This window comes from Pollachius pollachius, assembly GCF_949987615.1.
Source record: "Pollachius pollachius genome assembly, chromosome: 8".
NCBI lineage: Eukaryota > Metazoa > Chordata > Actinopteri > Gadiformes > Gadidae > Pollachius > Pollachius pollachius.
Genome location: NC_136941.1, coordinates 21,746,035 through 21,759,664, shown reverse-complemented (window position 1 = coordinate 21,759,664; position 13,630 = coordinate 21,746,035). Strand labels below are relative to the sequence as shown.

Sequence of the window (13,630 nt, the reverse complement as noted above, 5' to 3'; positions counted from 1 at the left end):
GACTGTAGCAACTACAGGCTTATTGTGACGTCACCAAGTCACAGGGCAGATTTTGATACCGCTTGGAGTGGTTCATCACACTCACACCTGGGTGTAAAATAGGGGCCCTTTAATTAGGAAAAGCAAAATACTTCACTTTAAGATCAGGTCAAGAAAGTAATTATCTCCAGTGAATTATGTAAATGTAGGTAATCTAACCCAGGAAAGTTGTTAAACCAAACAAGTTCAGTAATGATCCAGAAAGTCTTCATTGCGAGTCTGTCTGTCTTCCCTGCCAACTGCAGGACTCTGGGCAGACAGATCACAGCGCTGCCGCGGCGGGCAGCGGTCTGCTTTGTCTTTTGGAGTTGTTGTAGTAGTGCTGGATGGTCAGAGCCACTTGGGCGGTGGTCCACTGACCCCGGGTCAGGGCCTGGTCAATTGTGAAGGGTCCATCTCGTGTTCTCCGCACCGCCGTGCAGGAAGCTGTGCTGCGCAGCTCCAGACCGATCTCGTGCACCACCTTACGCAGATACCGCTGGGTTTCATTCAGACACTGCAGCTCTGGAACCAGAGGACAGAGCAGATACCGCTGATTCTCATTCTAAACCTGCTATAGTGTTCTGGGATTCACCCCTGGCTGAACGTAAGTTAGCCTCAATGAGATCGGACGCGACTAACGTAAGGGTGCCAGGCCAACGTTAGGGGTGCCAGGCCCACGGTAGGGGTGCCAGGCTAACGTTAGGGGTGCCAGGCTAACGTAAGGGTGCCAGGGTAACGTAAGGGTGCCAGGCTAAGGTTAGGCTGCCAGGCTAAGGTTAGGGTGCCAGGCTAAGGTTAGGGTGCCAGGCTAAGGTAAGGGTGCCAGGCTAACGTTAGGGGTGCCAGGCTAAGGTAAGGGTGCCAGGCTAAAGTTAGGGGTGCCCGGCTAAGGTAAGGGTGCCAGGCTAAGGTAAGGCTGCCAGGCTAAGGTAAGGGTGCCAGGCTAAGGTAAGGGTGCCAGGCTAACGTTAGGGTGCCAGGCTAACGTTAGGGTGCCAGGCTAAGGTAAGGGCGCCAGGCTAAGGTTAAGGATGCCAGGCTACGGTAAGGGTGCCAGGCTAACGTTAACGTAATTATTTTAAAGAAGAACAGCCATGTTATAAAAACGTCATAGATTACCTATTCATTAGTTGTTGTTTCTATTTATATATATAAACACATATTATTATTTGCCCTTTGGCAGTTATGTCACACGATCTGTTCTTGTGTGTTATTTTTCTGCATTACCCAGAATGACCTCTGCCATCCCCTCTCAACATTAGGAGGCACCATTCTGTAAACTGTACATTTATAAATTGAATAAATCAACTAAATGTACCATATGTATAAAACAGGCGATGTCAAAGTGAAAACCAAAAATACAATACAAGCAAAACTCTAACATAAACATATACAGGTTACGCCAACTTTTGAATAGCGTCCCTTTAATTCTAAGAACATCATTTAATGGTAGATATTCACCCAAAGTGAAGAACGGAGGCTGGAAGCCTGTGACCCGGAGGCCGGTTAGGATGGGGGGTGACTTCCCCTGTGGACCGAGTTCCCCTGTCACAGCCATCTCATAGGCTTCCTGTGAGCGCATGTCCACGTTGGAGTGACTGAGGAGAACCGGACAGTCGTTAGTCCCTCAGCGACAACACAAGGGTTCCTACAGGATTAGCATTCTAGTGGTGGGGTGAAGCATCAGTGCAAATTGAAAGTATGTGGTTTCATTGACATTTTTCTGTTTCTAACTTCTGGTATTTAAATCCTGTTTAACAGAAACTTTACAATCATTAATATGTCCTTTATATCACTTCTTATTTTTCCAGGTTAGGTTGTACAAATCTGTTAAATGGGTTCTTAAAGCGGGATGAGGTTTACATGAGCAAGGCCTTCTGATTGGCCCCCTGCAACATGGCCAGGACTTTCTCCAGCTTGTCCCGTGTGACGTGATCTGCACACACCAAGAAGATTCACCAACAGAATTATACAGGCCTAATACTCATTCAAAACATAACCGTAGACGAGGGGCAAAGTTATACACACCATATGTGGATCTTTCAACAATCCTGCCCGTGCGAGAGAAATTGTCCGTTGCAAATCCAAATTCACCCTCCAGAGTATAATCCTGGAAAACACAATCAAAATGAAATCCTTTAAACAAAATACAATGGTGAACATTTAAATAACAGCAGAGGTAAACAAAATACCACTGTGAACATTAAAACATCAGCAGATGTAAACAGAACAATAATCTTACCCTTGTACAGCACATTTGGTAAAGATCATTCAGTGGTTTGTTTCCACGTCCAACTCCAATAACTAGGAGTCAAGTGAACATAAACGGTCAATAGTGAAACATCTGAAGATATGAAACCTCTTCCATTCATATCCCTGATCCTTAAAACAGCCGCCTCACCCAGCACTCCGGAGGACGCAGCGTCCAGACGATGTCCGACTCCCACTTTGATCCGTCTGACCTCAGGTCCACGGACTGCAACGGTAAAGAAAGTGGGGTGTTATATTCAGGCAGCCGAAAGTAACTTTATATAATGAGTTTCCATCGTGCTACAACAAACAATAGAAGACATGCACTGGACAAAATATTTCATTTTACATCATATACAAGCAGATTCCATTGGAGTCCAATTTGCGACCAATGGTGTTCAAAAATGCATGATGCACTGAATCTTTCCTCCGTAGCACAGCACTGTTATGGAGGAAGTCGGACGCACCCAGAGGATGAGCGGCCAGGGAACCTGCAGAGAGGGTCAGGTCAGTGGGACCTCTGCCTGGTCCCAACAGCCTGACCCCAGGGGGTAGGGAGCCCGCAGAGAGCGTCAGGTCAGTGGGACCTCCGCCTGATCCCAATAGCCCGACCCCGGTGGCCATGGAAGGGGTGCCATTCACACCTGGTAACGAAATGTGCAGGAATAATGTAAATTCCACATCTATGGTAAATTCGTTGTAAAATTATTCTAGTTTGTATTGAATGTTAACAATCCCAGTAAGTGTTAACAAGTGTGTAAATGTTAATAACCTTCAAGAATACAAGTCTCTATCCTGTCTCGGACGAGCTTCCAATGGACGCCGGGGGGTTTGTACACACAGAACAACCCCTCTACCGCACGAAACTTCCGTATAGCTCGAATTGCCATCGCTGTTGTCCGTCAGAAATGCAAGCTAATTGTCGGATTAATTACATCTCATAAACCCGTGGTAGAACACTTTATTCAGAGGCTGCAGCCGCTGTCATGTTGTTCTCCACACACGTGAGGAGGGGCGCATGCGTGCTAGGGACCCAGTTGGTATTCTCTGCTGCCCCCTGCTGGTCCGGAGGGGCGCTTTAGTAAACATTGTTGTTTAGCACAAGCGGAACTGGGAAGCACAGACGCTATTTTTCCACACCAAAGTTTGTTTAAGTGTGCCGTTATAACACGCCGACGAGCTGAGCGGGACCTCCGTTGTCAGAGCTTTTAGACTATTAGAGAGTACAGGGAACAGTCGGCCGCCGTCACAGCTGGACGTCCCCCTCTACGCTCGGTGAACAACAGATCCAGGGCCTTCGACCCAGACCGCCGAGCCCAGCCCTAGGAGAACCCGGAGGAAGAGCCCAAGCCTGAGGTAAACCCCGGTACAAGCCCCGCTCCGCCGCGAACAGCAGCGTAGCGACACGTAGCGGTTATATCGTTGAATCTGTTTCAAACCGAATCAAGTCGCACCGTAACCATGTTCCTTTAACCCTACTGAACACGAAGTATAACCAATTCATTACTAATATTGAAGTGCTGTTGTGGCTCAGGCGTCCAAACAACAGGCCGTGATTGAATACTTTGAGGGGCCAATACAAAGGCATGAAGCTCAGCTTCTCTGGCTTTATTTCTCAGATGTGTTTGTTTTCAACCATACTTACAATTTGTAAGAATGCCTTCTAGTTTAAGCTACATTTTGCGTAAAAGAAAAAAAATCTACTTACGTAAGTAGATCTACCCATAGCCATGTCATTTTGGTAGGGAATCGAATTGCGATACACTTGGCCAAGCCAGATGTGCCCTAACCATGTCCTTGTGTGTCCCTGTGTTCAGATACAATGCGCGGCCCTTTGCAGTGCGTGTTGTGGGACGTGAAAGACACGCTGCTCAAGGTGCGCATGTCGGTGGGTCAGCAGTACTGCATGGAGGCTCGCAGAGCGGGCCTGGACCTGAAAACATCCGAGGTGGACGTGGCCTTCCGGCAGGCCTATCAGCACTGCTCCCGCCGCTACCCCAACTACGGCATCACACAAGGCATGGATGGGCAGTCCTGGTGGATGAAGGTTGTGCGGGATACCTTCTCACGGTGCAAGGTTCAAGACCCCACCCTGTTGAACACCATGGCTCTGAACCTCTACAATGACTTCTGCAATCCAGAGAACTGGGAGGTAAATAAGCTTGTTTGTGGTCTTATGGTGTGTTCCTGAATCCTCGGATGCCAGCCTTCCGAGTCAGAAGTCGGATATCTCCCAGCTTTCTTGCGGCATATTTCGTAGGCCGCCCCCCTTTGTCTTCATCCCTCGGAATTCTGAGAGTAGACCGAGACAGGGGCGTTTCTAGGTTTCTGAAACATCAGGGGCTTAGCCCAGAGGGAAAAGAAAAATGTGCGTGTAGCGCGCGGTCATTTTTTTCTAATGCTTTATTGTGCATGGACATTTTTTCATAATGCTTTCCATAAATATACAAAATGTGCAGTTTATTATGGCTTTTAAGAGCTACCTGACTCCTGTGCTGCTTATCCCCAAACATCTAAAGTTCAATTTAAGTTATTTCTTAGTAAAATTAATACAAGTGAGGCAAACCTTACATAAATATATATATGACTTGGGATAAGATAGGTCATTCATTTGAGGTGGTAAACAGTCTGGTTATGTTTTTAACCTGTTTTTTCTCTTGCCAGAAGGACTATCTAGAAGGACCAGGCTGCTTTTTTTTTCAGATGCTCCTGGAATCCCCATGTTTCTTTCTAAATAACTAACTACCATTAGTGACTCGAATCAATTCTAGACTGAATTGAATTAATGCATTCCATATTCACCAGTAAATATACCAATAAATATTGAATAATTTTATTATTCTTACCAAAAAATTATATTCGGCGCTAATTAAATAATATCCGGGGCTTTAGCCCCGAATAAAATAGCGTAATGACACCACTGGACCGAGGGCAGTGATGACGCTCAACAAAAATGGCTGCGCCCGTAAAGAGATTTATTTTCTTTGTATTTGTACCACGTTCATTTTAAAGGTCCCATGACATGCCACTAGGTGTGGTGTGATTTGCCGTTACAAGCCGTTTTGGAAATCTGCCCCTTATGACAGCACCGGTAGGCGTGTCCCCCTAGATGTGTGACGGATAGATGAGTAATGTTCGCTACAGTCCACTGGGTAGGCTGGTAGACTGATCTATCCAACACACATCTAGGTGGACACGCCCACTTGTGTCTACAACCACAAAAACAAACAGGAATGCTATAAATGCTCCGAGACTGGAAATGACGTCAAAAGTGCAACTCGGAAGGCTGGCGCCTGAGGATTCAGGAACACACCATTAGTTATTTTAAGAGGATATTGTTTATGTTTTCAAAGTGGGTGACGTAATTCATCAACGTAAGTGGGCCTTAGGTAAGCATGGGACATCTATGCTTCAAAAGCATGAATTAGGATGTAAACACTTAGGGTGTAAGATGTATACCTGTATACAAAGTATTACACACTAACCCCAGGGTGAGAGTCCGCATCGGTATGCTAGTCCTGTTTGACGTGAGGAGGGGGCGTTAGGAGATAAAGAGCGCTGGAAAGCGTTTATTGGTCCAGCTCTCTCACCGGGCTCCAGTGAACCTGGGTCAGCTCGTATGGTTCGTCTGCTCCATTCAATCAGTGATGTGGCATGATTATCACCCATTCCATATATCCATGTTTGCAGTGGCCCACCCTGGGGAGAGGTCAGGGAGATGTGTGGCCGATGTCTCAAGGCCCGTCCTGGTACTTGTAATCGTTGGGTCAACTAAGTGTCGTTAAAGACAAATCCGTACCGATAGTATGGTTCCTCTAAATCCACGGGCTCCCAAAAGAAAAGGAAGGTTTGTAATCAAACCGTGGACCAGTCCCAGTGGGGCTGATCAGCTGGTCCAAGTGAGACTGATCAGCTGGTCCCAGTGGGGCTGATCAGCTGGTCCCAGTGGGGCTGATCAGCTGGTCCAAGTGAGACTGATCAGCTGGTCCCAGTGCGTCCTAATGTAACGTCATACACAACATACTGGTGCTATGTCCAGTGCTCGTAAACCGGTAGAATGAGGAAGACTTTGAAAGTAGGAAGAAGTTGTCTTTCTATAATAGTTCATTCCTTGTACCAAATATCTATATATCAAAATCAATATCATTTTAATTTTATTTATTTAAATAGGGACGAGCACATTAATAAAAATCAAGTAAACATGACAGTTAGCAACAATGACTAGACTTCTGTTGGCCTTAGGCAGGTGACAAAAACAGACATTACAGTATCCAGTATTGAAATACTCAAGAAACAAAAGACAAAATATGTTCTACAACTTGTGTTCAATTTATCACAATTGTGGTGTACCTTGAGCCGTTGTTTGAGATGGATCTCAAAGTGGGATATGCAGGGAACTCCCTTACTGCAGTTGTTCGGCACATTCACAGATAATCCAGTTTTGCAACTAAGCTTGGTGTTTACAATCAATGGCTAGGAGAGGGTTTCTGAGGAAATGGGTAAATTGCCTTCAATAAGAACAGAGATCCTTCATCGCAAGCTGGTGGCCGTATGGTGCAATTGCAATATCTGCCCTGACCTTTCAATAGAGGGGTCAAGTGATAACATTGTACAATGTGTTCTCAACACTCCGTTTGTGTCTCATAAAGGTTGTATTGTTAAATTTGGATTCGATTTATTGATTGAGATTTCTCCTGAACCTCCAACTACTAAAACCTCTATTGATGATTACCTGTGCCAGGTAATCATCAAATGTTGTGCTATGGCCCTATATAACTATAGGGCTAACAACTGATAATGAACGAGGTGGTATTCACTCTTAAATATAACATTTATTTAAGGTGAAATGTAATCTTCCACTTATGCCGTTTTCTAGCTTTATTCACTCTACCAAGTCATATCCACATTGAATATTTCACTTGCACAATAATCTTTCTTTTGGTACCAAGATAACATAACAGCCCTTTGCAGTTGTGGAGATATACTCTATTTACTTTGGGTAGGTTATTTTCAGAAGAAAATTCAGAAACAGGCCTAGTAATTAAGGTTAATGAGAATCTATATTTTTCAAGGCATTGTATCGGTTAATCCAGTATCGGACGACAGTAAATGCTTTATCAGCATAGTTTAAAGGGGATCAAAACTGAAGTTCATACTTATTACACCTAGAAAATAATGAAATTTAAACTACTTTGGCCATTGTAATATATAATTTAAACACATCTGTTGTGACGTGATGCCGTTTGGTTTGACCCCAGGTGTTCCCCGACTGCCAGAAGGCTCTGGAGAGCTGCTCCTCTCTGGGCCTGACGCTTGGTGTGGTCTCCAACTTCGACCGGCGCCTGGAGGGCATCCTACAGGCGTGCGGCCTGCTGACCCACTTCAGCTTCCTGGTGACCTCCGAGGAGGCGGGCGTTGCCAAGCCTGACCCCGCCATCTTCGAGCAGGCACTGCAGAGGTGCGGCGTGGCGGCGTCCAACACCGCCCACATCGGGGACCACTACCTAATGGACTACCTCAGCTCCCGCTCCCTGGGGATCCATGGCTACCTGCTGGACCGCCAGAACAAGTACACAAACTCGGACATCCCCTCGGAGCACCGCATCGGCTCGCTGGATGAGCTGCCTCTGCGGCTGCAGCACTTCATGGACTAAGCCCCGGGCCCCCGACACTGGATCCAGTGGGTCCACCGGGTCAAGCCGTGGGTCGAGCTCTCGATCCCCCTCACATGCACCCCGAGGCTGACCGTAACAGATGTATAGGGTGCTTGGGGCACTTTAAACACACCATGACAGATTGATGTAATTCTTTTTGGGGGAAAGTTGTTCTTACTTGAGGCTGAGTAACAGTGGAGAATCCTGCATTTCAGCAATCCAAATATATAATCACATTTAATGCACCTTAGCAATACTGTATAACGATATAAATCATATGTATATGCAATAATCTGAATAAAAATCATTTATATTCAGTCTGCTCACTTTTTCTTAATTCTAAGCATTTTAGCAGTGTATATTGTTAAGACCAATGTTAATAGCATCACTCTTTAATTCTACAAAAATGTGGAACTACTGTGGAAGCAACGATCTTGAATTTAGTCACCTAAATATGACGAGTCAATCATGAACATACTTCCTTCATCCTTTGGATTATCTTCATTACCAAGGGGTTCAGAGGGTCGTGATACTTTGGGTTGTCCTGCAGTAGTCTAGAGATCAGTGGTCTCTTGATTGGCTGCCTGCATATGACCGGTTTGCTTGGGAAACACTGACGTTACTCAGAATAAAGAAAAAGATAAATTACAATGAAAGCTCATCACTAATCCAGAGCAAAGTAAAAAAAAACAACCATATAACATTTTGGTAAAGAACGAAATATTGAATGAGATGAAGAATAAATGACACCATGTTGGCCATTTCATCAGCCCTACAGCCCAAATAATTTGAATTATGTCTGTGACTCATTTTAATTATATAATTTACCCTACCCCACAAATATGTATATATATTTGTCAAAACCCACACCGTACAAGTCTAGACAGTGGGAACAATTGTAACATTTAATATATTTTGCTGACTTGTATGCATTTCCTTCTCTGTAAAGAGGGTCAGAATGTCCCTGAAAAGATGGCAATGATGCTTTCTGCCATTAACTGCCAAAAGGTAGGGTATAAATGTTTTCACAGAGCATGGGGTTGTTCCCTTCGATATAAAGACTGGATGGATCTAAGACAGATAGCTCTTTAAAGAGCATTTTTCAGTCGTAATATTAGGATTGAAAGCACGTCGATTTTCTTCAGTAGATACACCTGGTTGTAGGCTACAATATCCCATTTAGTGCATTACAAAAGTTGGCCATTTTGACGGACGCTGTCAAGTTTAGGAATAACAGGATCTGGTAAAGTTTCCCGATTAGGGTGAACTATTCCTTCCCATAAATCGGTGTATAATGCTTCAAATTTATGTGATGCCATTAGGAATATAATCATTAATTTTAAAGACCTAGAGATCATTTTAATAATAATTAAAATAGTTTAAATGAATTGAAAATAAATTAAGCTGACAGTCAGGTTCAATAATGAACAAATTTACCATGAAAGCCCAGTTAATAAATCCTAATGTTTTTAGTAACTCAGTTAAGCAAGCCTTCTAACCTTTCTTAGAAATTCAGGAGGGCCAATTCTTTCATTTATTTATGCAGTCAGATGTCTTCTAGTCAGTGATATTATGATGAAACTAAAACCAACAATATGTTACATTAATATGCAAAATAAAGAAAAACAAACACATTCACCTCTGGAAATAGCAATTTATCGTCACATCATAATGATAAATCAGACAAAATGCAAAACAATGCCGTTCATACTGTGGCAACCCGGTCTCAACACCTCGGGCCAGGCGGCCCAGGGAAGAGGTGGTTGATGGCATATACAGCCGATATCCACCAGTCGGAGCCAGAGAGCGTCCATTGTGTCACCCTAATCGGCGCAATGGAGAACACTTACGGCGGAGGACGCGGAAGACCAGGTACCCCTTCAAAAGGCTGTGACATGTTCTCTTAGGGAGAGAGGCAGGGAGAACAGGCAGTTCGTGACCCGACCTCCGCGCCGACCAGCTGCCTCACCAAACTCGGCCCGGATGACGACGTGGAGGCCTTCTTGGAGGTCTTCGAGAGGACAGCACGTCGGGAGAGCTGGCCGGAGGACCAGTGGGCCCACATCCTGTCCCCCTTCCTCACCGGACCCGCACAGTAGGCAAGCCTGACCTGGCAACGGAGCACGCCAGTCAGTACAGGGCGTTGAAACAGGCGATATTGGCATACTATGGACATAGCCTCGCCCAGGGCCCAGCGCTTCCACGAATGGTGATTTGACATCCGAGGCGCCGTGCGGACTCAAATCTCCCAACACGGGTGGCTGATCCGGAGATGGCTTGCAGGCGGCGAAGGACCCAGCCTCCTGGACAGGGTTTTAATAGACAATACCGTCCATCAGCTCCCGCCAGACGCCCGGAGAACCCTTGCCACCAACCACCCCGACACGGTAGACGAGCTGGTCCAGCAATTGGAGAACTGGCAGGTGGCTCAACAGCTGAGTTTCAGCATCCGGAACCCCTCGCGGCCCACCGAGATGCACCGGGACCGATGAGGACCGAATCCCTTGCCACGAGCACCCACACCAAGACCGCCGACCCTCTCCCAGGAGCCCCGAGAGGATAGATGGTGCTTCAGCTGCGAACGGACCAGACACCTAGCCTGACAGTGTCCCGGAACCGGGACGTATCCATGCCGTCGGCCTGCACCGACGAGGGACGGTCAGGGCCGTGTCTCCTGACCACCTGTTGTGCGCATCAGAAGCCCGGGGCCCCAACCCTCCCAGTGCGGGTAGGGAATAAGGACACTCAGGCCCTTTTGGATGCCGGCAGTGTCGTGACCCTCCTACACCCCGACCTAGCTGGGGGACGGCGAGGGGAGCCCATAGAGGTCGCCTGTGTGCACAGGGACAACCACACATACGAGACCTGCGTGTGCATGTGGCAGTGCAGACCCCCCGAGGGATGTATAAGGCACGGGCCAGGATCATGCCCCACCACCCTGTACCCCTATTAATTGGGAGAGACTGCCCCATATTCCCCAGACTGTGGAACCCCAAACCGGGTTACCGACCACTGCGGGATCCGCCACGACGGCACGGATGAACCGGCAGGCCCGCTTATGGGGCTAGGGTGGTCCACTCAACCCCAGCAGAACTGCTACAGAGGACGGCGGACCCGGGGGAGATGGCCCCACCCCACCGGGCACCCCAGGCCACTCAATGGGAGGAACCCCCCGAGCGGGACCAACGGGACCACCCCTGGACACTCCGGATACCCTGACGGCCACCGAGCAGACCGGCCCACCAGAAGAAGCCGAGAGCTCCCCTCTCACCAAGTTCTCCGATTTTTTTCCGACTGGGGGGGGAGCAACGGATCGACCCGGACAGTTCGCCAGTGCCCAGCTGCAGGATGACGTCCTGAAGCACGCCTGGAGTCACGTCCTCGCCCACGACGGCCAAGCGATAGAGTCGGTGAGTTGCCTGCCACACACTCACTTCAGCACCAGGGGGGATCTGCTGTATCGGGTAGTAGAGCGGGGGGGGGGGGGGTGGTGACCGAACAACTGGTGGTACCCCGACCTTATGTCAGCAAAGTACTGCTTTATGGCACACTCCCTGTTCAGAGTTCACCTCGACTCTGCACAGAAACCAATGCACAGCCACCATTGAATGTTGTACGTCCTGGCACTTATACATACACTTGTACATGCACTTATTCAAGGTACTTAATTGTGTAGCATCTACAGTAGCTGCTATCATTGTTTACCTTTACACGGTGAATGGGTTAGCCTAGCGATTGTAATACTTGCACTTGGTTCTATGAACATCTTTACTGTACCGACAGCGATATATTGTTTCACTTCTTATGACAAATGTACTTATTGTAACAAATGCACTTATTGTAAGTCGCTTTGGATAAAAGCGTCTGCTAAATGCCCTAAATGTAAAATGTAAATGTACTCCCATCTGTTAGGAGCACACCTAGGCATGGACAAAACCAGAGACCGGATTTTAGACCGTTTTTATTGGCCCGGGATGAAAAGAGACATTGTCCAATACTGTCAGACGGACAGAAGTCGGAACCCTTTAATCCCCATGCCCAAGTACCATTCGACCGGTTAGCTCTGGACATTGTCGGGCCTCTCGCGAAGACCAGCCGGGGACATAGGTACATTCTAGTGTTAGTGGACTACATTACCAGGTTTCCGGAAGCCCTACCACACCAGCGCCGCCACTGCCAAGGCGATCGCTAAGGAGCTGATGCTCCTGTTCAGTCGGGTAGGGATAGCCAGGGAGGTACTCACAGACCAGGGATCCCCCTGACAGACGGGCTCATGGAATGTTTTAACAAGACACTAAACAACTGCTGAAGAAGGCCATGGACACTGATGGGAAAAATTGGGACCAGCTCCTGCCCCACGTCCTGTTCGCAGTCTGTGTAGTGCCCCAAGCCTCCACGGGTTTCTCCCCCTTCGAGCTGCTGTACGGGAGAAGACCAAGGGGACTCCTCGACCTCGCCAAGGAGGTGTGGGAGAGTCGGCCATCCCTTCATTGCACTATGGTGGACCACGTGGAGCAGGTGCGGGACCGCATGGCGCTGGTCTGGCCCATCGTCCGGGACCATCTCCAACAGGCCCAGCAAGCTCAAGCCCGATTCTACAACCGGGGAGCCCAGCTGCGCATATTTTGGCCCGGCGACCTGGTCCTGGTACTCATACCAACGGCAGAGTGCAAATTCTTGGCCAAGTGGCAGGGGCCCTACGAGGTGGTCGACAGGGTGGGGGAGGTGAACTACAGGGTATGGCAGCCTGGGAGACATAATCCCACCCCACTCTACCACATCAACCTGCTGAAGCAGTGGCGGACTGGAGTTAACCCACCGGCACCGGCACCCCTGGTTCTGGCCGCCCGACGCGACATACCGGTGGTTCCCTTGGGAGAAGGCCTCAGCCCAGCCCAGAAGCAAGACCTCGAGGAAGTCATCTTACAGCTACATGATGTCTTCTCAGAAGTACCCGGGAGGACCACGGTCGCCCAACACCACATTAAGACGGCGCCAGGCGTCACGGTGCGCGTCCCCCCCATACCGGGTCCCAGAAGCCTGTAGGAACGCGATCCGGGAGGAGGTCGCCAGAATGCTCCAGCTCCGAGTCATCGAGGAGTCACGCAGCGCCTGGTCTAGCCCTGTCGTCCTGGTCCCCAAACCCGATGGGACATTTAGATTCTGCGACGACTTCCGGATACTCAATGAGGTCTCGGACTTTGACGCCTACCCCATGCCCAGGGTCGACAAACTGATTGAGCGACTTGGTCCCGCCCTTTATCTCCCCACCCTGGACCTCACCAAGGGGTACTGGCAGGTGCCGCTCACCAGAACCGCTCGGGAGAAGATGGCGTTTGCGACCCTGGGGGGTCTATACCAGTATACGGTCCTCCCGTTCGGCGTCAACGGCGCAACCGCCACGTTCCAGAGGATGATGGACCAGCTCCTTCGGCCTCACCAGGCTTATGCAGCAGACTATATAGATGACATTATCATCCACAGCGCCAGCTGGGATGTCCACCTCCGACAGTTGCGGGCGGTCCTGTGGGAGTTGAGGAGGGCCAGACTCACAGCCAACCCCGCCAAGTGCTGCCTGGGACTGGAGGAGACGTCCTACCTGGGGTACCAAGTCGGACGGGGGAACGTCCGACCCCAGGAGAGCAAGGTCGCAGCCATCAGGGACTGGCCCCGCCCCACCTCCAAAAAACAGGTGAAATCGTTTT

General features: G+C 48.5%; 2 protein-coding genes across 3 annotated transcripts; one reads left to right on the top strand and one right to left on the bottom strand.

The window, feature by feature from the left end:
- Positions 1 to 107: 107 nt before the first annotated feature.
- trub2 (TruB pseudouridine (psi) synthase family member 2) lies at positions 108 to 4,079 on the bottom strand. 2 transcript variants are annotated; one of them, XM_079741941.1, is made up of 8 exons: positions 3,980 to 4,079; positions 2,739 to 2,915; positions 2,423 to 2,497; positions 2,264 to 2,325; positions 2,050 to 2,131; positions 1,885 to 1,957; positions 1,483 to 1,619; positions 108 to 543 (listed from the first exon to the last, which is right to left on the bottom strand). In XM_079741941.1, the coding sequence occupies exons 2-8, from the start codon at positions 2,893 to 2,895 to the stop codon at positions 302 to 304; spliced, it is 828 nt and encodes a 275-aa protein (XP_079598067.1). In that variant the 5' UTR covers positions 2,896 to 2,915; positions 3,980 to 4,079; the 3' UTR covers positions 108 to 301. The 2 variants fall into 2 exon arrangements, with proteins under 2 accessions (XP_079598067.1, XP_079598066.1); XM_079741940.1 differs by lacking the exon at positions 3,980 to 4,079 and adding an exon at positions 3,044 to 3,223.
- On the top strand, positions 3,354 to 8,242 carry hdhd3 (haloacid dehalogenase-like hydrolase domain containing 3). Its single transcript, XM_079741945.1, has 3 exons — positions 3,354 to 3,627; positions 4,089 to 4,423; positions 7,530 to 8,242. The coding sequence occupies exons 2-3, from the start codon at positions 4,094 to 4,096 to the stop codon at positions 7,923 to 7,925; spliced, it is 726 nt and encodes a 241-aa protein (XP_079598071.1). The 5' UTR covers positions 3,354 to 3,627; positions 4,089 to 4,093; the 3' UTR covers positions 7,926 to 8,242.
- Positions 8,243 to 13,630: the final 5,388 nt, after the last annotated feature.